This window comes from Rhea pennata, chromosome 18, assembly GCF_028389875.1.
Source record: "Rhea pennata isolate bPtePen1 chromosome 18, bPtePen1.pri, whole genome shotgun sequence".
In the NCBI taxonomy this organism is placed as follows: Eukaryota; Metazoa; Chordata; class Aves; order Rheiformes; family Rheidae; genus Rhea; species Rhea pennata.
Genome location: NC_084680.1, coordinates 8,276,994 through 8,299,402, shown reverse-complemented (window position 1 = coordinate 8,299,402; position 22,409 = coordinate 8,276,994). Strand labels below are relative to the sequence as shown.

General features: G+C 46.5%; 1 protein-coding gene across 5 annotated transcripts in view; it reads left to right on the top strand.

Moving 5' to 3' along the window:
• The window catches only part of DNM1 (dynamin 1), a 72,638-nt gene that overhangs the window by 36,533 nt on the left and 13,696 nt on the right, over positions 1-22,409 (top strand). For 3 of the 5 annotated variants that reach the window (XM_062591124.1, XM_062591121.1, XM_062591120.1), the window contains exons 11-16: positions 7,400-7,486; positions 7,720-7,790; positions 8,251-8,302; positions 9,703-9,714; positions 10,964-11,077; positions 22,088-22,197. In XM_062591124.1, coding sequence (XP_062447108.1) covers positions 7,400-7,486; positions 7,720-7,790; positions 8,251-8,302; positions 9,703-9,714; positions 10,964-11,077; positions 22,088-22,197 — 446 coding nt within the window. The remainder of the gene's footprint in view (positions 1-7,399; positions 7,487-7,719; positions 7,791-8,250; positions 8,303-9,702; positions 9,715-10,963; positions 11,078-22,087; positions 22,198-22,409) is intronic. The other 2 variants (XM_062591125.1, XM_062591122.1) reach the window with 1 other exon arrangement.

The window sequence follows — 22,409 nt, the reverse complement described above, 5'->3', positions numbered from 1 at the left end:
AAAATTGCCATTAGAGCCTGGCGACAGGTAAGCACCGGCCCTCAGGCTGCCAAGTATCCAGAGTCGCCTGCTAACGAGATCAGGAGGGCCCTCCTTTTTCATGCCCCCTGCAGCTTCTCTTGGTTTGTTCACCACCCATCAGTTGCTATTCAAAAACCTCCCATTCATTCTGTCTCCCTCTGCTTCTTTTCCTCCATTTTCTGCTTTTCTTCATCTTTTCTTTCTTTGTTTCCATTTTACCTGATTAAAAAAAAACACTAGTAAAGATGCTGTTTTCTCTGACAGCAGTGGGTTCCTCAGGTCGCCAGGTGACAAGTGCAAATGGGTGGGACGTGAAGAATGAGAGATGCGAGGGACAGGGCTGAAAAGGTTGCAGGTGCAGGATTAAGATGCTCCCTTTCTTGTTTGGGTCTCATTGCTAGAAATCTGATCATTGATTTTTTCAATGCTGGTTGTTTTGTGTGTGCCAGGAGTCACAGTTTTTGTTTGTTTCTTAAGAAAAAAAAATAGTGTCACTCGGGTGGTATTCAGGTGCTTGAAGGGACTTTTTAGGTGCAAGGCTGCCTCAGAGTGCCTTGCTTCCAGGGCCAGATAGTAAAGGGAAGTAATAATTGAGTCTATATAGAGTTTAGCTGGCTGGCTGGTTAAGTAGGAAATAGTTTTGAGTCAGAGGGTGTGAACATAACTCTGCAAATGCCCCCGCTTTGCTCAAAAGAGGCTTTGTTGGCAACCAGAGAGAGGCCTTTGGGTGAAGCTGAATCCTATCACATATCCCAACACTCTTGCTTTAATGACAAATTAGTTGCCAGTCTTGTAGTATGTGTTGCAGAGCATTTTAATAGAGCAGTGAGTCTTGGTGTCTTGCAGGTGCTATCTGGAGATGTGCAGGATGGTAAGGTGAATGAGCAATTATTTAATTTAAATGATGTGGTTATTTGCAGCTGTAGGCAATTCAGATTTAACTATTAACCCTATGCTGCAGGGTGTTCTTATTAAGTGGACAACACCCCCTTGAAAGCACTAATATATCATATTAAAAGCAATGTCTGAGATTGTGTTACGAAAAGCACCCTAGTAGAAGCTTAAAAGAGTTAAAGATGTGCTGAAAAACTTCTTTATGTGCAGTAATAGCCTTGAATTTGATTAGTCTTGACTATGTTTCAAAAACTTCAGTTTCTGTGGACTTTCTCCTTTTATTAGTGGAGCCACTGAGAATGCAGGCCATTTATACTAATTTCCAGTGATACTACATTTCCCTAAAAACTTTGACTGTCTTGTATCAGTCTGATGTTACAGGCTAGCTGGGACAAAACTGATGTTATGTACAAGCTATGAATGCCTTGTTTGCATTTTCCTAAATACTGTGTACATCTGATTATTCTTATTGAGGAAGTTACTACTGCAGGGAAGGTAAGTGAGACAAAAGATGCTCCAGAAATAGAGCAGTTTGTCTGAACCCCTGCAACCAAGCAAGATGTCCATTCAGATCAGCTTTCCTGCTGCCAAAACCAGACGCAAGTGACAGACTTTGCAAGCCTTAACTTGGCTCCTGTTCAGGCCTCCTGCAGCTGGAGTAAGGAAAGCGGAAGGGGATAACCCTTGTGGGAAGGGGGAATGCCTGAGACAAAGGAAAAAGAGACATGGTGAGTCTCTAGGAAAAGAGTCAGTGGCTCACTGTGGTAAGCAGATTTACCTTAAAATGCAAAGGAACATTATTCTGTTAAAAAAAAAAAAAAAAAAAAAAAAAAAAAAAAAAAGACTTACTCCCTGGGGATTTCAATTCATTCATCTTGCTCTTAACAGCTCACCATTTCACCAGCCCAGCTGCTCTTTCTTCCTTCCCCTCTGCCTCTTCCATCTGCCTGTAGACTCTCCTGATACTTGGCAGTGCACAGGCCCCATAACAATGCTCACCTGGTTCAATGAACTAATGGAGTGAACCAAAATCTCACTTCTCATTTTGCCTTGTGTTTTCTCTCTTTTTCCCTTTCCCTTCCTCCTATTTCCTCTTATCTCCTGCTCTTTCTCTGCTTCGCTCTTTTCTTCCTCGTTGCTTCTTCCCACCCTGCCCTTGCCATGCAGAACGGGTCTCTTCACGCCTGACCTCGCTTTTGAAGCCATAGTGAAAAAGCAGGTGCAGAAGTTGAAGGAGCCGAGTCTGAAGTGTGTGGATATGGTAGTGAGTGAGCTCACATCCACCATCAGAAAGTGTAGCGAAAAGGTAAAGAAACCAAAAATTCAAAGAAAGGATGATGCCCCCTCCTTTCCACACACACTCATGCTATTTTCTCACATGCACTGCAGGAACCACAGCAAGCTAGTTAGAGTAAATACCTGTAAAGATGTATCTAAAGGATGGCAGCAGTCTATAGTAGGCACTGGAGCAGTTGCAATTAAAAGCAGGCCAAAGAAAGTGGGTATTGGCTGATGGGCTCTTTAGCCAAGAAGTGAGCTAGATCCAGTGGATTGCTTTGTGTCCTGCCCTCCTCTTCCTCTGCCTGATTCAGTGTGGATTAACCCCTGTCACAAACCATGTTTGCTCTGCCACTGCCTGCATATTTGGAACTTTTCATTTGTTTTTGCAGTGGCCCCCTTAGAAATCCAGATACACTAGGAAATGGTAAAAAGCCAGAAATAGACATTACATCCCCCACAGCGTGAGTGATCTGCAGGCTTCTGCTATGTCTGCAGTTATGTTAAATAATATCATACACAAAGCAGCAATCAGTTGAAAGTTTGAGGTGCAAAATGCTCTGTCAAAGGTAGATGGTGTCAGCAAGACCTCTGTCTCTTACACCCTCTGCATCATTTTCCTGCTGATCTCTTGCTCCATAGGCTATGCTTGCTGTGAGGTAGTGTGGATGCTCTTGCTTGTATGCTATAACCCAACAGAGGAGAAGCCTTAGGCTAGCAGAGGACAGCTGTAAGTAGAGAGGGGAAAAATGCCTCTGAGTGAAATGCAGGATTTTAAATGAATTTACTGCTCAGAGGCTGGGGCAAGAGTGGGTTTGTTTCCCAGGCTAGTTTTCTCCAGGAGAGGGCACCACATGCCTCCTGAAAATAAAGGACACGTGGCAATTATTTCATGTTAAATATGCCAGTGAGAGGCCAGAAACCTGTCCATAGCAAAACAGTAGTGGGTTCTTCTGGGGACTGAGATGGAAAGGCCTGTTCTGCTATATATTTTAAGACTTACAACTCTGCAGAAGAGGATTGCAATTTATCTGGGCTCACTGACATAATCCTAAATTGGGAAGGAAGGGAAGATCGGGACTGGTTTGAGTTCAGAATGAAGGCAAGAGCTGAACTAATGAGGTCTAGTTGTACTTAAGGATGCAGAGCTCATCTCCTGCCCGTTACGGAGACATCTCTGACAAGCCCTGAGTTCTGCCCAGTCTATTTCTCCTACTGTTGCCAGATCACGGCAATGCAGAGTAACTCTCCAGACTGTTTCTCTTTGTGGGTTTTTTGATATCAGTGGCTTTATTTACACTGTTTTTCTGCATCTGGCTGGAAATGTATCTGCTGTAGGTGGGGACAGATGGGAGGGGAGAAGGATCATGAAAACCAAGAGTACTGAATTTTAGTTGCTTTATTGGACCACCTTATTAGAGGTGCTGGCCACTCACTCACTCGCTCTCCATGAATTTTTAATGCATGACATAGTAGAGGACCTGGTGGGTGTATTTCAGAGTGATGCAAGCAAGATGTCCTGCAAGGAAGCTAGCTGATGGTAGCAGTGGTATTTTTTACTTTACAGACTAATGGCTGTAAAAAAAGTCTGAGAGGCGAGGGAGGCAGATGTTAAATACAGATGAGAAATAAATACCTGAATGAAGCCAACTAGCAGTAGTATTAGAAAATAAGAGAGGCTTTAGTAATGCTTGAAGTCAAAAGTTTACATGTGTTAAGCGAAGACTAATCTTGCCTATATATCCCTCTGAAAGAGGTCAGGAAATACCTGAAAGTGCGCATAGGCCACTTAGAAGGTATCTTGCAGACAGGCTGCTAATGGCATAAAGCAAAGGGGCCCAGCTGTGTGGGGGCACTCACTGGTATGCAGTGTTTGTTACCTTGCATCAGCCTCAACTGCCTGACCTGGACAAGAGCATGTGCTGTTCAGGGAGGCATTTGGAAAAGGCTGCTTAGGAACTGATACTAGCAATAAGGCAGTTACAGTCCTCCTGTAACAGCTGTGTTGTGGACTGATGCTGTCTTTTGGGTGATAGACTTCTGAGCTTGCTGAAGATCCTGTAAGACTTCTTGAAGGACAACAGCTTGGGCTAGCACCTCTTGAATTACCTTAATGACTTTGGTGCTGTCTTAAAGTATTGTGTGTTGTTGTTGTCATATACTGTCACAATTATTTTGTTTCACCCCAGTTGGTGAAGGGATCTTTGTACATGTGGTTGGTAAAGCTGCATCAATGGAATAATAAGGTGGTATGAATAAAGAACACAGGAGTCAAACCTATCTGTTCTTGAGTGCTACAGAAGTACAGCTTCCCTCTGTGCAAAGATTTGCAGTTGACTATCTCTTGAATTTTAGGCAAAGTTGAGGACTAAAGAGAAGAAAGCCATTAAGAGCTCTCTTGCCTGGCCTGATGCTGAATTTCTTGCCATTGATTAAATGGAGAGTAGCTTTGAAATAAATGGAGATGGTGTAAGTATGCAGACATTTGCATTCAGGAGGATAGCATTCTAGCGAGTGCTCTTCCAAAAGCAGAAACCTTCTGTGCTAGACTGCATTGCAGCATCTCACTAGTGCAGAAAGGTCTCACAACTCAGCTTCCCTTTCCACTAGAGGTAGAAATCTTCAGTGCGCTTGCAGGGACTCTTGGAACTTGCAAAAGAGGGATCTAATGAGCATTGGGATGAATTGTTTTTCAAAGAGGGTCAGGAGCTTGTATTGATTGAACAGGAAAATGCAGCTGAAACAGGACTGAAAGCCCCCTTGAGCTGGTAAATGATCCCAGCTGGCAGACTTAGCCTCTTGAAGGGTCACCTGCTCTCCTGTCTTTCAGAGTCATGGCGTTTCTGGGTGCTGTTTGTACTGCTCGTGTTATCTCCCTGTCCCTCTGTGCCCTCCTGCATGTTGCCTAGTGGGTGTGACATCTTGTGGCTGGTGTCTGTGTCCTTTTCCCTTGCCCACCTTTGCTTCTATGCATGCTGGGGGTTGGAAGCTCCTGCACGAGGATCAATGCTGTCAATTTATTTTGCATATAGCTTGCTGGATGACCTGGGTTCTGAATAAAATCCAAATCATTTGCACCCTTTGTTTGCCTTTGGGTTGTTTGGGTGTGTGGGTGGTAGAGGTGGTGTATATTTTTTTTATTTTTTTTTTCTTAACTTGAAGCAAAGAAGCTGAGACTTGCTTAGAGGTTTCCCGACTTCCTGTTTTTGTCTGTTTGACATAACTTGCCCATCTATCCTTTGTCAACCTCCCAAGGGAAACAGGAAGCTTTGCCTGTATGTCTCTGAAGCAACCAGCTGCCTGAACCATAAAGATCATAGAGAACACCCCGTTTGCCCTTTCAAAGACAAGGTGGTGGTGGGGAATACTAATTTCCACTTGTTTTTTCCCTGCCTCTGTAGGGTCACTGGCATTCAGACAGACATCACATTTGAAAATAGGCAATATGAAAGTTAGTTCTCAACTTCAGTTTCAGGTTACTGGAACTCCTCTGATTTTTTTTTTTTAAGAATGTTAAGAGGGTCTGAGAATGTTTGTAGTGAGAAGTTAGGAAAATTGTTGCTCAAGTTGGCATAAGATCTGACTTCCAGCAGTGATGCTGTGTGTCTTGAACCAGTTTCTTTGAGCATGTTGCAGTTGCTTATGTATGTGGAACAAGGATGATATCATGTAAATTGGAGAAACAAAACTCATGCAATACAGACTGGAGGCAAATGAGGTTTTGTTTGTTTGTCTTAATATACCCTGTGAGGGAGTATAATGGAAGATACCAGGAAATGATGTTTGTTACTGTAGTCAAACTAAAGTTGATTAGAAATAACGGAGGAAGTGATTTCACAGGATAGGAAAAGAGGGAGGAAAGACTAGATCCTGGGGCTGGAGAATGAATATTATTTCTGAGTCTAGGTGTGATCTGAGATGGCTTTTAGGTGCTGCCACTGAAATTGATGGAGGCTTATGAACCTAGGTACATTGCATTCTCTACTAGGCTTCAGTAAGATGGTGTCATGTGCTATTGTAAAGAGTAGAGAGAGATTTTATCATGCAGCTTAGTAAGCATAGCTTCACAGATGAAGGGCCTTAACTATTACTGTTGCTAAAGTCTTCAGAAGCTACTGCACCGGTCATGGCAGAGCTGAACATACTTAAATGAGAAATAATCCTGACTCGGAAGCCACGGGACTTGCATTAAATGACTTTTTTATTGCAGTTATTGACTTGAATGATGCTGAAGTAACCTCCTATTGCTGGCTGAGATTTGGCAGTGAAGCCTGATCCTGTTGAAGGCAATAGCCAAAGTCCTTTAGATTTTTAGCCAGACCAAGTGTCCTTGTTATACTATTACTCTGCTCCGAGACAGATATCTGAATGCCAGAGGGCTTTCAGGGTGCACATTCTGAAAGAGGTTTCTCTTGTGTGATCTCTATGGATATTTTCTCTTGAACTACAGGCAATAATGTCCTTCCATTTCCTTCTCAGTCTGCTCAGGAATGAATCTTCCTTATACCACCCCTCACTCCATAATGTGGGAAAATGTGGTGTAAGTGTGACACAAACATAAGCCCCAGCTGTGTGATCCTGCCCCAACATAGCTGGAGAGCAGGTAGAAGCAGTGTCAGGATGCCCAGAGCACAATGGTCCTTGAAGACCAGTCCCCTTAAGTTGGTCAGAGCCTCTGTCTCTGCTCGCAGGTGTTAACAAGGAGGGCTGGATGCTTTACCGTAGTGTCTCAGCAAATGAGAAATGAAATCCACTATTTTTCCCAGGGAGACTTCCTATAGGATTCAGCAGGCTGTAGCAGCAGGGTTCATTCACCTACTTATCTAGTGGGATGCTGAACGTCTAGAGAAATGGCTCAGTTTAGTGGGAAAAACCAAACAAACAACAAGTGTGTTCACATGTGGAGTTTGAGACAAGCCTTGTACCAGGAAGTGTGAGGTGGGTTTGGAGCAGATCTCCCATGAGATGGAACAGTTGCACTAAGAGTTTAAAGGGCTTTTCTGTGAAGCTCAGCATGAAAGGGAGCGAGAGCCTTGCCCCAACAGACCCCAAGGAACTTGGCAAATCTGTCTGCAAGTCCAGCTTTCCAGAACTTTGCCTTTAAAATGTCTGATTGCAGAGTGTGTGTGTGCATGCTTACATGCAGGGGGTTATTCCCCCCTTATGCCTCCCTTTCCCATGTGCACGTGTGCTCTCTCTCCTGCAGCTCAGCCAGTACCCTCACCTGCGTGAAGAGATGGAGAGGATTGTTACTACCCACATCCGGGAAAGAGAGGGCAGGACCAAGGATCAGGTAGGGGCTCAGGAGCATGTGTAAGGGGGGTGGGTAGATGGGGAGGAGGACAGCTTTTGAGGGGATGCCCTGGGCCAGAGATGCCTCTCTGATTTTGGATTTGAAGCTGGGCTCTGAGCCTGGAGCCTCTGGCTGATCAGAGGAGGAACGTACAAGGCTCTGTCTGCCCCTGACTATTCACAGTGTTGGTCACTGGTGTTTTATCTGCTCTGTCTGTGCCTCTCGTTTGGCAGGTCATGCTTCTAATAGATATCGAGCTGGCTTACATGAACACAAACCATGAGGATTTCATTGGCTTTGCCAAGTAAGTACTGATATCCTACTGCCTCCTCTCCTCTGTGTGTGTTCCCTGTGGCCCTGTCCTGTAACTGCTCCAGTAAATGGGTTGCAGAGGCCCAGGCATAGATAGTGTGGTCTCAACATACAGCTCAGTCTCAGTATCACTACTCTCTTCAGTGGCTCCATATTGCAAAGCTGCTTAGACCATTTGCTGATGGGGAACAGAGGGATGCTTGAAAGGTGTAGGGTTACGTCTAGGGGAAAAAGCCAGAAGCTGTGGAGAGTTAGTGGCCCAGGCATGGTTCAGATGGGAATGAGAAGATCAGGCCAGGCTGAAAGAGCAGATGGAGATAGATGGGGTTGTCAAGGCTTGGAAGCCAGTGGTGAGGGGCATGAACTCACTGTAGCAGCTCTCTGGTGGGAGCAGGATTCAGGTGATCCAGGAGAGCCTGAGAGGTTTTGAATGTCTCTGCTGTTGTTTGCAGTGCTCAGCAGAGGAGCAGCCAGATGAGCAAGAAGAAGGCAGCTGGCAACCAGGTAGGCCAAGTTTCATCTCATTCACTGCTGCAAGGAGGAAGATGTGTTTTCTACCTGGAAGCTACCAGGTGGACAAGTGCTGAGCTGGATGCAGCAGTGCTCTAATTTTTTATCAAACCCCTATTTATACCTAGAGGATAGCATTTTGGACTTGCTGTGGTCAGGAAGAGCTGAGCATGTAGGAACAACAAAGGGGCAATGTTGTAGAGGGAAACGGACCCGTGATCATTAAGCTCTAGTCTTGCAAGGGTGTTCCACTTGCACGATCAGAAGAGTGTACAACATCTCATGTAAGCTTACTGCTGTTTTCTGGCTAATGGTAGACATACATAATAGTTTCTTACATCCCTGGGTCCTCTCTTCCCTTCTACAGCCATCTCCTCTGCTGAGGTGAAGGGTAGCAATCACTTGGGATATCATAGATGAAGACTCGGATTCATAAGCTGCTTAAAACTGGGTTAAGCTCCCTTCTACAATCCCCCTGCCACTGCCAGAGCTGAACTGCTTCAGTCAATATGGACTTGCCTTTTCTAGTTGTCTTTTTCTGTTGATGGTATCTACTTTCTGGAAGGGGATTTCAAAAGAGGTCACAGGCTTTCTTCTGGAAAGTTTCACTGGAAAGGCTTAAAACCTTTGGAGGTGGAGGCAAAGAGCGCTCTGTAGCCAAAGCTGCACTGGGTATGTAACAATATGCCCTTGGGAGTAGGCGGCAGTGGAGAAGGAGTTCCTTCTTCCTGTAGAAACTGTAAGGAGTGCACATGCAATTGAAAAATTAAAGGGCTAATGACACCTTCGTCTCCCAGACTTTTGGGGAAATGACAGGGTTATCTAGACTAGAAGATCCTGTAGAAGCAAGGCCTTACAAGCAGCTTGTAAAGAATGGAAGCAAATGCTTTCCTCTGTTGCTCTTTTTAAAGGCCTTCGCTTCTAACATGCATAGTCTTATAACATTTTTGACCACCTTTCACTGCACACAGATGGGCAGGCAGTTTCAGTGCTGTTGACAGGCAGATAGTTGGCCAGCCAAGCTTCCTAACTTACCTGCTTCATGGGATCTTGGAGCAGCTCTGTACTGCATCCTCTGCAGTATATCTACTGAAAAGCTGCATGGTGTAAAATAACTCAAAGGACAAGCTCTGGATCTACCTGTAAAGTGCTTGGGCTTTTCCTTCTATCAGACTTTATTTGGTGTGTGTGTGTGTGGTTTTTTTTTGTTTGTTTGTTTGTTTTTGGTTTTTTTAAGCACTTAGGATAAAAAAATTTGGTATTAGTTCCAATTTATTTTATTTTATTTTTGAGCCTCTCTTCTCCTGCTCCAGCTTTCCTAGTAACAATCTCTCCTCTCTTTACTCCTCTACTGCTCTCTGCTCTGCTGCTGTTGCTATGGTTCCCCTTTGCAGGATGAGATCCTGGTGAGTAGAAGGCCACTCAGCAGGGTGTGCTAATGAACATTAATGTTGCATCTGGGAAGACAAGAACAGTGCACAGACAAAGTATTTCCTCTGCTGCTGAACAAGGAGAGGGAAAGAGCTGGTAACAGACACAGGTGAAACAGAAATGAGGTGCAAAGGTAGTATGTTAAAGAAAATTTCAGAGCTGCTGATAGATTGTGTGAGTGGGTGGAGATGAAAAGCAGTAATCTAGGGATCTGGGGTTCTGTTTCACTGCCCCCTCCTGTCCACAAAGAGAAGAGGCCTAGCTTGATTATGAGATAAGATGCAGTGTTTCTACATTTAGCTTTTTTGGGATAGATTGGCAGTCAAAAGGATTGTGTGCCTCCATGGTAGGTTACTCACCCAGTGCAGCTTGCTAATATGTAGTGCAGTTGCATGATTTTTCAATGCTAGCTTGTTTTCAACAAGCATATGCATATAACAGGGTACATATGTGTACATACATATGTATCTGGGTGTTAACAGAGCAGTAATATGTGCAAAAGGCTGATGTGTTTAAGCTGATGCATACTTGTATTTGATTACTGCACATGTGAGTTTCTAAACAGCACATAGTGAGCTGGAATGCCCTAGAGAGTAGTAGCCTGGCTTCTCTGCAAACCAGAAGTGTAGGAACTTGTACTGCCCTAAACTAGTGTGAGTATTCAAATACATGGGTCCGCTGAAGTCCAAGGTACTGATTCCAGATGCACCATTTTGTTCCTTCATACTTAATGTCTCCTTGTTGCTAGACTAAACCCTTTCAGATCTGCTCACCCATATCTTCCTCTTGAACTAGTCCCTGTATACCCCCACCCCTGAGTTGGGTGAAGAGCTCCCTGAGTGCAGCATGCCAAAGAGTTTGCTGCTGGCTTGATTTTCTCTAGGCATGGCCTTTTCTGGGTGTTTTGCGGTGATCTGGTGCTTGCAGGTTGTGCCAGTGCCTGAGGCGCTCTCTGATGCGGTTCTTCCTGCATCTCTCCCCCCTTGGCAGAGGGTATAATGCATAGCACAGCCAGGTTCCTTCCTGCCTCCTTTTTATACTGTTCCTGGCTGTTTTGAGCCCTAGGCCAGTTGAGTTTGGGGGCTCTTTTGGCAGCAGCAGAGAGCATGATGTTCCTTGTCTTTCTCTGCTGTTCTGTGTGTAGGGATACCCTGCTCTTTCCCCTGTCACCTAAGGCCAAGCTTTTAGGATTCTTGTTAATGCTTGCTACTTCTGTCCCCTTAGGTGATCCGAAAGGGCTGGCTCACCATCAACAACATCGGGATCATGAAGGGTGGCTCTAAGGAGTATTGGTTTGTCCTGACAGCGGAGAATCTCTCCTGGTATAAGGATGATGAGGTGAGTAACTCAGCTATGTGACTTGAGTCTTGGGGGAACTGAGCATCTGATGAGGCCTTCAGTTCTCTGGATGTTATAAGTATATCTGAGTACTGAGTGTCTCCTTCCGTGCAGCTTGTGACATAAGCTGAAATCGTCCTTAGGCCTGTTCCCTGCGGTCTCGCCACTGCTGAACAGTTGTGTATTGATCTGAATGTGGCTTTCTTAACACACAAAGGGAAACTCATTTGGTAACATCTGTGCTTGAAGCCCTAGCTCAGCAGAAAGTTGACAGACAGTTGGAATGAATTTGACCTTCTTCTGGCTTGCTGTGGCAGCTGTGTTCAAGGGAGTGATGGGTCAGCTCTGAGATCTGGCCTTTTTGGTATTTCTGGAATAGCCACGGTGAATTCTTTGAAGGAGTGTGGCAGAGATTTTGATGCATCTGTCAGGAAAAAAGCCATCTCCTTTCTGCGCACAGCAGCAGGAGCTGTGGAGCTAAAGCTGCAGCTCAGATGCTGGCTCTTTCTAACTCTGGACAAGTTGTGTAATCTCTCCAGGATTCAGTTTGCCACAGCTGCAAAGCAAGAATATTTCTTCTTAAGATTTGTGTATTGAATAGGCCAGTTAGCTTGTATTTGTAAAATTTCTTGAATTGTGAGTGGTCAGAGTATTACTTATTAAAAGTACAGTGTGTGGAAAATCACTGATAGTAACATGGACCTACTCTGCAGAGTTGTTCAGAAATGATTCAATATTAGGAATCCTGGCATTGTGCTCTAGTGTCTTTCTGCTTTAGTAGGAAATGAGATGCAAGATGCTAGAGCTGTGTCCCAGCTGAAATTATCATTGTCAGCTGTCAATGGTGTGTTGCTTCCTGTTCAAGACAAAGGTAGACAGTTGTCCTGTGGGTTTACTTTGAGTAGAGAAAAGCATAGCAGGATGGCTTTGGTAAGTACATAACTAAAAGGCTTACCCCCATTCAGTATGCTAGAGGATGTGAGGGAGTGTAGTACACTGTAGCCCATATATTGAGCTGATTGGCACTTCTGACTCCAGATAAAGAAATTGGCTTGTCCTTATTGTGATTTTCTGGGGGGAGGGAGAGGTGAGGGCAGACCCACATTCTTCTCTTTCTGATTTCAGTGGGTCTGTCCACTTTCAGCAGGTGGAAATGATGACAGATGGTGATGAGTCAGCCTCCAAATATCATTTTCTGCATGGAGACTGCTGTAGTGCTGCTATGGCTGGGCAGGCAGCAATCTCATAATTAAAGAACCAGGCACTGAAATAGCTTTTGCTACATCAGTGTGTCTCTGCTGTAAGACCTTTGCGTTCAGAGCTGCTTGGAGATGCTTTGCTTTCCTCCAGGTTACTTATGCAGGTCGGATAGTTATAAACATCGAGAAGTTTAAATCAAAGCCAGCTGCTACATCCGTATTGCAGAGATGATCAGAGCTGCCCATTCCTCCCCGGGGGAGTGGGAGGGCTGCAGCAAGGATGCGTAAGCTGTTGATAGATTCCAGTTGACGGGGTAAGGGTGGGGTGTCCATTCCCTCCTGAGAGAGGGCAGCTTTGGGGGTGAGGAGCAGCTGGAGGTCTACAGCACTTCCCTTCTGTATAGCGAGAGGTAGAGCTGCCTAATTAAAGCGGTACCCTGCCAGCCAGCATCTCTTAAACAAACACAGGAGACCCAGTGCTGCCGAGGCTCGAGCAGCTTCTGAGAAAGGAGCCTTTGTTTTTAACTGGGTGGGAGCAGAGGGGAAAGGAGGGGAAGTTTTTATTTCTTATTTTCCCCCTTTCCCCACCTCAAGTTCAACTTCTTCATCTGTGGCCACTGCTGAGAGGAAAGGAAGCAGCTTCCCCCTGGACTCTGTAGCGGAGTGGGGCTAAAAGTCAGTGCGTTTGAGGGACAGCTTGGAGAGCCGTGAGCACGGGGCTCCCCGTGCTAAACCTTGGTCCCGTGGAAGCTGGCTCCAGCTCGGAGCCCGCTACGGCTCACGGCCCTCTGTCGAACAAGGTTCCCCTGTCGGTCTGTCCCAGTTCACTCCTTCGCCACCAGTTCAGAAGGAGGCCTGGCATCCACCAAGGCTCCTGCAATCCTCTTGTGTTGTGTTTTTTTTTTTTTTTTTTTTAAAGGCTGTATACTATGATCCTTCTTCACTTAAGCTATGGGCAGACCAAGCTGCCCCCCTCCTTCCCAGCTCGACTCCTGTGGGCTCTCTTGCCCCGCTTCCCCAGAGCTCTGGCAGCCGTCCAGAGGAAATGAGAGAAGCGAGTGTGTCCTGTGCGGATGGAAGCGCCCGCGGCGGAGTTGGGGGAAGGCGCGGGGGGAACGGGTGTGCGCTGGGATCGGGGTGAAGGCTGGGTTAGCCCCGCTGGCGAGCCGGGGGGGGAGTGGGCTCCCTGCCCCGCTTCGTGAGCCTGGACCCGGAGTCTGAGCGTTGGAGACATCTGGACCCCGTTAGTGAAATACCAGCCTTTCGGCAAGGCTCGCTTGTTTTTAATTCCCCTCTGAAGAAATGAACTGAAACTTAAAATGTCTCAAAGGGCCCAGCGTCGCACGTTAGCGAGGCCAGGGCTGCTGGTGCTCTGGAGGGGCCTGATGGAGTGTGCTGGGCCACGCAGGGGGAAGGGAGAGAGCGGGCCAGCGGGGGTGGAAAGCTGGCTCCCCACTCTGCCTGGCTGCCAAGGTTTTTTTTTTTGTTGTTTTTTTTTTTTAATGTGTGTGTGTTTGGGTTCTGTTTTTCTTCCTGTCTCCTTTCAATGAGTCAAACGCTGGCCCCGTGGAAAGCGGCCGCACGTAGCGCTGGCCGCCCGAGACCTGGAGACCCTTCAGAGGTGCCTGCGCGAGGTGGGGTCGCGCCGGCTGGGGGGGAGGCGGGGAGGAGCTCCGCTCTGGTGCCCGCTGCTGATGCGGAGCACGATCCCCTCGCTCAGGGAGGCCGCCGGCTCCTCAGGCCTGGAGCAGCAGCGCTCCAGCATGCTGGCTAGCCGCTGAGTGAGCGCCGCTGCAGGCACAATGCAAGAACTGAATTAGACAAGTCCTTCTGCCTGAATCCTTTACGAAAGCCCCAGCGCCCTCTTCTCTGCAGGGCTTCCCCGCTCCGCAGGGAAAGCGGGGCAGTGAGCTAGGCTAGAGTTGCTGGTGATGCTCATGGATAAGCTGTAGTGAACACTGTGCTTAGTGGTTCCCACTAGTAAAGCTTAATGCCTGCTGGAGGGGACCCCTGCGCTCTCCATTCTGCAAGAGTGACCATTTCTGCTGGAGTGCCTGTGTGTGCTTCTGTGTGCAGGAGTGTTTGCATAGGCAAGTGGATATTACCTGCTGCTTCCTTTGGGAATTTGTGTGAATGTACAGTGCAGATGGGACCTTCTGTCCTTACTCAGGTAAATCATGTACTAGAATTTTGGGGCTTGTAATAACAGGTGACTGCATGAGAGGAATATGGCCTTATTTGCTTGTGTAAGAGTACTGCGGTGTGATGAGCGTCAGTGCATTTGAGGGGTGTGTGTATACAGGAGGGGAGGGTGCAGCTTTAGGCACTTTCAGATGTGTGTGTGATGGGGAAATACTTCATATTCTTTATGCGTTGTACTGATTCCTGCTGGACCAGTGCTTGGGCTCTTTTGCTGTCCCCATGCTTCCTTTCCTTTTGCTTGAAGTAGAAAGGTACTTTCTCCTGTCTAGGGGAAAGAGTGACAGTCTAATGACTGTGAATAAGGTCACATACTTTGCTGCTAGTGACTTCTACCTGATTTTAATTAAAAATAAATAATGATGAGATTGTCTTTCCCACCCCACACTAAGCAATTTGTGTCCTTAAGGCCCAACTCAGCCTTAGAAATCCTATCTTTACTCTAATGCTTAAAGCCCCCCAAGTCATCTGAAAGTTGCTGTAACAGTGTAGTGGCTGTGACTGGTCCAGCTGCAACTCAGTTTTTGAACCTAGTTCATTTCAAGACCATAGAATTATGTTTACTCTGAGGTTCATCCTATGCCACTTTCACACAGGTCTGGAGAGTTCTCTGAAACATATTCTTTCTCTTTGCATCCTCTGGAATTTTTTAATTGCACACATGCATGTTTTATCATGAACAATATCTTACTCTTTTTGTCTTACTTAGACCTTATTTGTTCTTTCACTCACTGTTTCTCATCTTTCTTTTCCAGACAAACATCAAAGCAAACACAACTTCCAGAGCATTCAAACCTCCAGCTTTCTGTCCTTTGTGGGTTTTTCTTTATTAATGGTCAGCATTCTTCATGACGTGAAATCCCCTTTCTTCAGTTGCTTTTCTCTGCTCAATCCACCCTTCCCAGGCAGCAAGACGCAGTGCGGCTATAACTCATTCAGGCCCTTTTCTTTATCTGTGCATTTTATGGCAAAGTTCAGCATATGAAACGAGCAGTCTTGAACACATCTATTCCTCGGACAAGTGCATAAAACTGAAAGAAAAGATTGCTAAGAAGGGAATAGAGAGGAGGGAGGAGGAATGACAGGTGGGGTGTGAGTAAGCTGGTGAAGAGGCAGGTAGAAGTGATCGTCAAGCATGGTCCCAAAGGGTTATATCCTTGCAAGGTAATGGACAGGTGAAGTTTGCATGCAGCTGCCCCCAGCCCACCCTCTCCAAGCGTGTCCCTCTGCCGTGCAGGTATTTCCGTCCCCGTGCAGCACTGGCAGTGTGTGGTGTATCCCAGCACAGCCTAACCAATGTGCAGACTACTGTACAATCTCGTAGTCCTGAACAGGTAGTCTGAACACTGGGCAGACGGAGTGGAGCCTCTGTGATCTGCTCTCCGGCTATCAGCAGCTTATTAGTCCTTTCCCCTCCCTGCCTTTGGGATGGGGTTTTGGGTACAGAGATGGGTGAGAGAAAGTCCAGGTCCTGATTGAAGAAACATCCTCCTTTGGCAGCTGGGAAGAAAAGATGTTGCTTCCTGCGTGTTTCCAGATTCGAGCCAACTTCCAAGCCCTTTTCTCTTCCAGCGCTGGTGTCGGGAGGCTGGCACCAGGTTTCCACCTGGGGCATGCTGCACCTTTGTGGAAAGAGGGAGGAGGGAAATAACAATCAATTACTGCTGTTCAGGGAGGAAACGCTGAAGCTTTGGCTGTCGCCCAGGTGTGCAGAATTCATTGCTTCATTCAACCCTTATTCTCCCCCTTGCATCTGGCACGGCAGTTGGTGCTGGGTGGGAGGATTCCCAGGCTCCATGCGCCTTCATGTCCTCCGGCCCAGTGCTGTCCTGCAAAACAGCCCTTGCCTGGGGTCCAGAGCAAAGTGCAAACAAGACCAGCCTTTGCTTCCAAGTCCTCAACAAGAGTCCTTTGACCCGCCTTGGCCAGTTGCCTTTGCAGCTAGCCCCCAGCTACTGCAGGAGCAATCCGCATCCCCTCCTTTTCTCCCCCCACCACGTCTGGCACTCGCTGAGCCTTCCCTCCTTCTTCTGGTTTTTACTCCCTCCCTTCTTGCTTCCCTTCTGTCCTTCTGCCTCAATTGACGTGGCAGTGGAAAGCTAACTAGACTCGAGGGAGGAGCTTGCTGGCTGCTGGGAAGGCCGGAGGTTGGCAGGAAGTGAGCCGTCTGACGGATAAGGTTGCGCGGGGGAAAGGAAGGTTCCCTACCTCGCCTGGAAACTTGAGGAATGCAGTCTCCTTCTGCGGTGCTTGGCTCTCATGTAGCGATTCCAGATGTTCTCTAGCCTGTGTGGTTTGCTCCCTTTCTCCCTGATACTGCAGGGATAAAGAGGGCTTTATGTATGCCGTACGGCTCTCTTCCAGGATCCCTTTTTCTTGTGTGTATACTGGTGGACACTAAAAATTTTATGGCAAAAAATATGAATTCCCAGAACTCCCACTTTGGCCCTAACTATGCACTGGGGAAGAATAACTGAGCCTCCCCTTTTCCCAGGGGTATGCGACACTGTGTGTGTGTGTCATGCTTTGCCTCACCAAAGCAAGTTAAATACTTGGAGGTGGTTCATTTCTGCCCTGGTGCAGGGGCAGATGTGGGAAGGAGCGTGTGCCGGTCCTTTGCAACACTGACCTTATAGAAGTTGCTGCAGTAGAGGTCTGGGCACAGTGGTCCCTTTTCTGCCTGTGCTTTCTGATGCACCTTCTGATGGCCTGCAAGGGGTGAAGGCAGCTGGCCTTGGTCATCCTTGCACTAGCTACATGTTTAAATCTGCATATTATTTCAGCTGATGTCTGTCTTTGCAGTTTTGAGCAGGTGAGGAACATGCATGCAGTTGACTACTATTGCAGTCCTGACAGAGCCAGTGCTGGTGGTTGCATTTAATCCCGTGAGTCCAGGTCTAGTATCTACAGAGCTTTTGAAGTAAATCAGCTTAAAATCTTAGGGTGTGATGTTAAACCAATGCAGCTTTCCTATGTAAACAAGCCATTACAGCTGCATCACAGCTTGGAGCAGTGACCACGCAGTGCCCAGTAAATTATGCTCTAAGGGGAAAAACTGAGGCAGATGGACTGTGTTGGGAAGATGTTCTTGAGACATGCATATTATAAGTGACTGGGGCTTCCTGGAAAAATCACAGCTTGGGAATATAGCTCTTTTAATGTGCATTTTCTATGCAAAGGCAAGAGGTTGATGAATGGTTGGCAGGATCTTGCTTAGGGGGGCTCTAGTTGAAGTGCCTAACCAACTTTAGTATTGTAATTGAGAACATACACACTAATATTTTTCCACTTGCATAGGCTCTTACTGCAGGAGGCTCCAAAATGTTCTCTGTGAATTGCATAAAAATGAGTTGACTCAGTTTCAGCCATCTCTGGGGCAGATTTATTTACCCACAGCACTTCTTACATCTTGCAAAAAAAAAAGGAAAGGAGACTAAGAGGTTTAAGCCTGATGAATTGCTTCTAATTTCAGGGGGCTACCTATTAAAACAGAGGTAGTGCTCCTTCTCCCATAGCACAGACCCTTGTTTCTGTGCAAAAAGTGGTGTTTGTCATAACAGCTACAGGGAAACCTTTAATTAGTTTATCTGTGCTCCAAACTCAAACTGAGACCTAATAATTCTATCAATTACTTTCTTTACTGTAAGTGCCAATTTCTAACCTTAGGGGAGCCTACACATGCATCTGTCGGCTTCACTTCACATGTGTGCAAGAGTAGGAAAATTTAACTTGCTGTTGAGAAAGCCCAGTTGAATGAAGGAACTACTATGGCTCTATCCGGCTTTCGAGTTTTCTGGATTTCTTGGGCTATTACTTAAAGGATAGCAGTGAATATTTAGATGATAATGCAAACCCTTACTGCCTCTGGCAAAAGCCAGTCTCTTGAACTTGGCCACAATAAAGGTATGTGTAGGGTCATCAAACTGCAACTGAAGCATCCCTCTCTCTTCCCATGCTGTTATGTTTAACACTCACAGCTGGATCCTGATCCTCCCCCCCCCCCCCCCCCCCGCAATGTCGTCTTGTGGTAGGTGTGAAGAACAGAGCCCTGTGGCTGTCAACACTGTTGGGGGTGAGGCAGTAATCCTTAGGCGGTTATCCTGCCTGTGAGAGTAGTTTGCAGTCATCTCTTTCTGTAGTTCTTCATGCAAGTGATGCGACTCCCATTAGGAACAGTAGCTTGTGTTAGGGATAGCTAACCCTGTGTCCACAGTATTCTCAGTCACTATTTCAGCATTCATGTTTTGTTTCATACTGCCAGTCTGAGTGCTTCTATCATTTCTCTACCTCTCCTTGGCCTCATGGCTGTACAGATTAATTCACAGCCAAGGCACTCATTTCACAGAACCTATATTCTGTTGCTGAGCAATAGTTCTGTCTGTGGGGTTTTTTTCTGCTTGTTTTTTGTCTCATGGCCAAGAGGAGATGCCTTATGAGCAATATAAGCCTCTTGGGATCAAGCTGAAGGCTTTGAATATAGTATTCCACAACCTCCCTTTCCCATCTCAGTGTATGCTGGCTCTTCTTCCTCTTCTTACTCTTCCCCTTCCATGACTGTTAAGCTAGAGAGAGAAACCCTCTTCCCCTTTTGGCCAGGATGCTGTTCAGCCAGAGCACATACTGCCAGATTGCTAACATATGGGCAGAAGGCTCAGCCAAAGTTTTGAGAGGCTCAGCCCTTGGCAGCTCATTCCACACTTTCCTGTCTCTGCATTCAGGAAATGAAGTCAGAGTGTTGATATAAAACAGGCTGGACTGAAAACTGAGAAGCTGGAAAGACTGAAGTGGGACTCAAAGGGGGGAGGTGTGGGGAGATGGAGAGCAGCAGGGGCTCCTTGCACTGTGCATTGCCCTGCACATTGCCCTGCAAACTGCATGGACTGGGGGGCTGTTGCCTTGCACCAGTGTCCTCCCTTTGATTGCTGTTGCTACCTCTGAGCCAGAGAGCTGAAACTTTATGCTGGCAGACAGATGTATAGGTCTTGCCTCTGATACATGGGAAGATCAGTGTGCGGAGATAGTGTTGTCTTGATTGCATGGGAGGATTTATGCAAGAGCTCTGAAGAGGTGAAAGACAAAACCCTGGTGAAGAGCATATGTTTCCACATCTGGGACATGGGATGCCGTTATCAACTGACTCTTTTTTGGAATGACTTTATTGCTAAATTTCTATGAAATTATATGGTTCTAACACTATGGAACAGCTTTTCCCAGATAGCTTTCCTCATTGGTTATTTTTGACTAGCTCAGTGCCCCCATAGAAGTGGTGTGAAGGGAGTAAAGTTGCAGTGGCATGGGCCAGCTTGCATAGGGGCTAAGCAGTGTGCTGCACTTCTTGGATACCAGTTCAGCCTGAAGCAGCACAGTAATACCTGAAAGTAAGAGAGAGCTGGAACTGAAGACTTCTCTTGCTTTTATAGCCCAGAGTCTTCAGTGGAAGAGAATGGGGGGGGGGGGGTGGTAGCTACACAAGTGATAGCTTGCTGTATTTTTCTAGATACTGGTTTCTAGGACGTCCTTGTAACGTAAATGTTGTAGTGGACCAGTATAGTTTGATCTTTAGGGCATGTCTGAGCTGTGCGGGGCTTGGTACCCTTGGCAAACTCAAGTCAATTTAACTGAGAGTTAACACAACATTAGGCTGGACTTGCCATCCTCTGAGCGTTTGAGCTCCGCACCTTTGCCGTCCTTTGCTGCTGCTCTGCCCTGCCTTTCTCTTGTTAGATTTTTAGCATCTTTGCTCATAGACAGTCTTTTCTTCTCATTTCCCCTGTGAGCAATCACAATTTATTGTTTCCAGTCAAGAGAGCTTTACAGACACACTAGATGCTCAGAAGAGGACAGTCACACATGCACATGCATATGCCATACTTCCACCAGTATTTGATAGTTGCTTTCTGCCTTCTGGAGATCAGTGTGATGGCTCCCTCTTTTGTTATTTTGGGGTATAATATCCAGCTGGGAACTAGATGTGTAAAATGGGGACCTCAAACCAAACTCACTTCTGTTAATTTGCTGTAGATTCAGATTTGAAACTAAAGGGAGAAAATGACTTCTGGCTTAGTTTCTGAATGTTAATGTCAAAATTAAAGTTTGCAGTTTTCCTTTTGTTAAAGGGGGCACCTAGGACCAAAAATGTTGGATTTGGTGTTGGCGCCTTGTTGTATGTGTTTGGTTGGGAGTATCTGATGGGAACCAAACCGTAAGGCTGTGGATGTTATTGCTCTGGAAGATGGTTGCTTGAAGATATCTGAGACTAGTCCCTTCTAGAGTTCTAGATTTGGGGTTTTAACATTCGCCAGATGATAAAGTGTCTATTTTGCTTGAGCTTCCAACTGCTCAGAGCATGAGATTTTCATTAGTGAGGGCAGTTAGTTGATCATTTTTAACATAAGAGGCCTTTAGACAGCCTTACAGTATCCTGCATTATTGCAATCAGAGCTGCCCTTTGATCTGCTGATGCATATTTATTCTTGCTTAATAATACTTTGAGCTACTGTGAGCCCCTCTAGAGTGTAGGATAGTGATAGGGTAGAGCACAGCAGTGAGCTTAGAGATGAATTCAAGTTGATACAGTCCTTAACTTGTGTGTCAAATCAGTTTCTGTATCAAGTGACTGGCTCTTTTTGGACCTGGAACATAGGTTTTAGTAATGAAACTGAAGAGATGACAATGTGGCAGAGAGCTGTGTGGCAGACTGACTTGAAGAGATAACGGGACTCATGCTGAGGGTCCTTCCTGGTGGCAAGTGAGTCATAATATGGAGCAAGTGACGATCTGCTCCTGGACTGTTGGAGCAGGGCTGGCATGTCTCCTGCTGGCTGAGCTTTGAGGGGGTGCCACAGCAGGCGTGGGAGGCACATTTGCGAGGGAGTATAGGGAGCTGGTGTTTGGGGCCATGGGTTTTACCAACAGCTTTGGGAGATGGAGGGAATGGGGCTTCCCCATTGTGTGGGGAGTGGGGTGCTGCTCTTGCTACTTTTTCATGGAGCCTGAGGGGCTCTTTGACTACTTCCCTAATGGGGTAAGGTTAGCGGAGGGTGCTCTGTTTGGGGGTGTATGTGTGGGTTGTGTTTTTGTTTTTGGAGGGGAAGGAGATGTCAAGCTTTGGACTTACGTGTCGGGGTAACAGGAGAACTAGCCCCTGAGCCCCCTTGGACCATCTTCTTGGTGAGGCAGCACAGCAGGGCTGCGTTAGTGTCCTCCTGAGAGTAGGTATGAGAAGCCTTTTCCAGATAGATGTGTTCTGGGTGTCAAACTGTCCATGAGGGCCTTGGTGTGATGACTGACCCTGTGCCAAGAAGAGGGAGCCATGTGGCAAGGACCTTGGTATTGACTGCAGTGTGGGAGAACTGGGGCAGAGTGCCCTGCTGTGGGCTTTCCCCTGGAGGAGTTACAGGAGCAGGGCTGTTGGGCCATGGCCCAGAAGTGGTCAGGATGGGCAAACCTTGTTTTTTGTTTTGTTTAAGAGATCTCTTTTTCTGGGATATGGGGATATGGGAGCAGGGAACCTAATTTGGGAATGCCTCCCCAGTGCTGATATGGAGTCTGCGTTACTGAATGATTAGGGACTTTGGAGCAGTGAGTGACTTGTTACTGATCCCCTTTTCAGGAGAAGGAGAAGAAGTATATGTTACCAGTGGATAACCTGAAACTGCGAGATGTTGAGAAGGGTTTCATGTCCAGCAAACACATCTTTGCCCTCTTCAACACTGAACAAAGGTGCGCTAACATCTCCAGACTCACCAAGCTGTTGAACCCAGAGATAATATATTTTATAAAACTAGATGGAGTCCAAGGAGGATATGCATGTCCTTTAGAGATGATTATTAGGAGGAAGCCTTGTTAAGAGAAGTCTGGTTTCATTCTTTCTAGTTTTACAGCTATGTTCCATTTTCTTTCTCCACGAAAACATGCACTGCAGTGTGACCGTA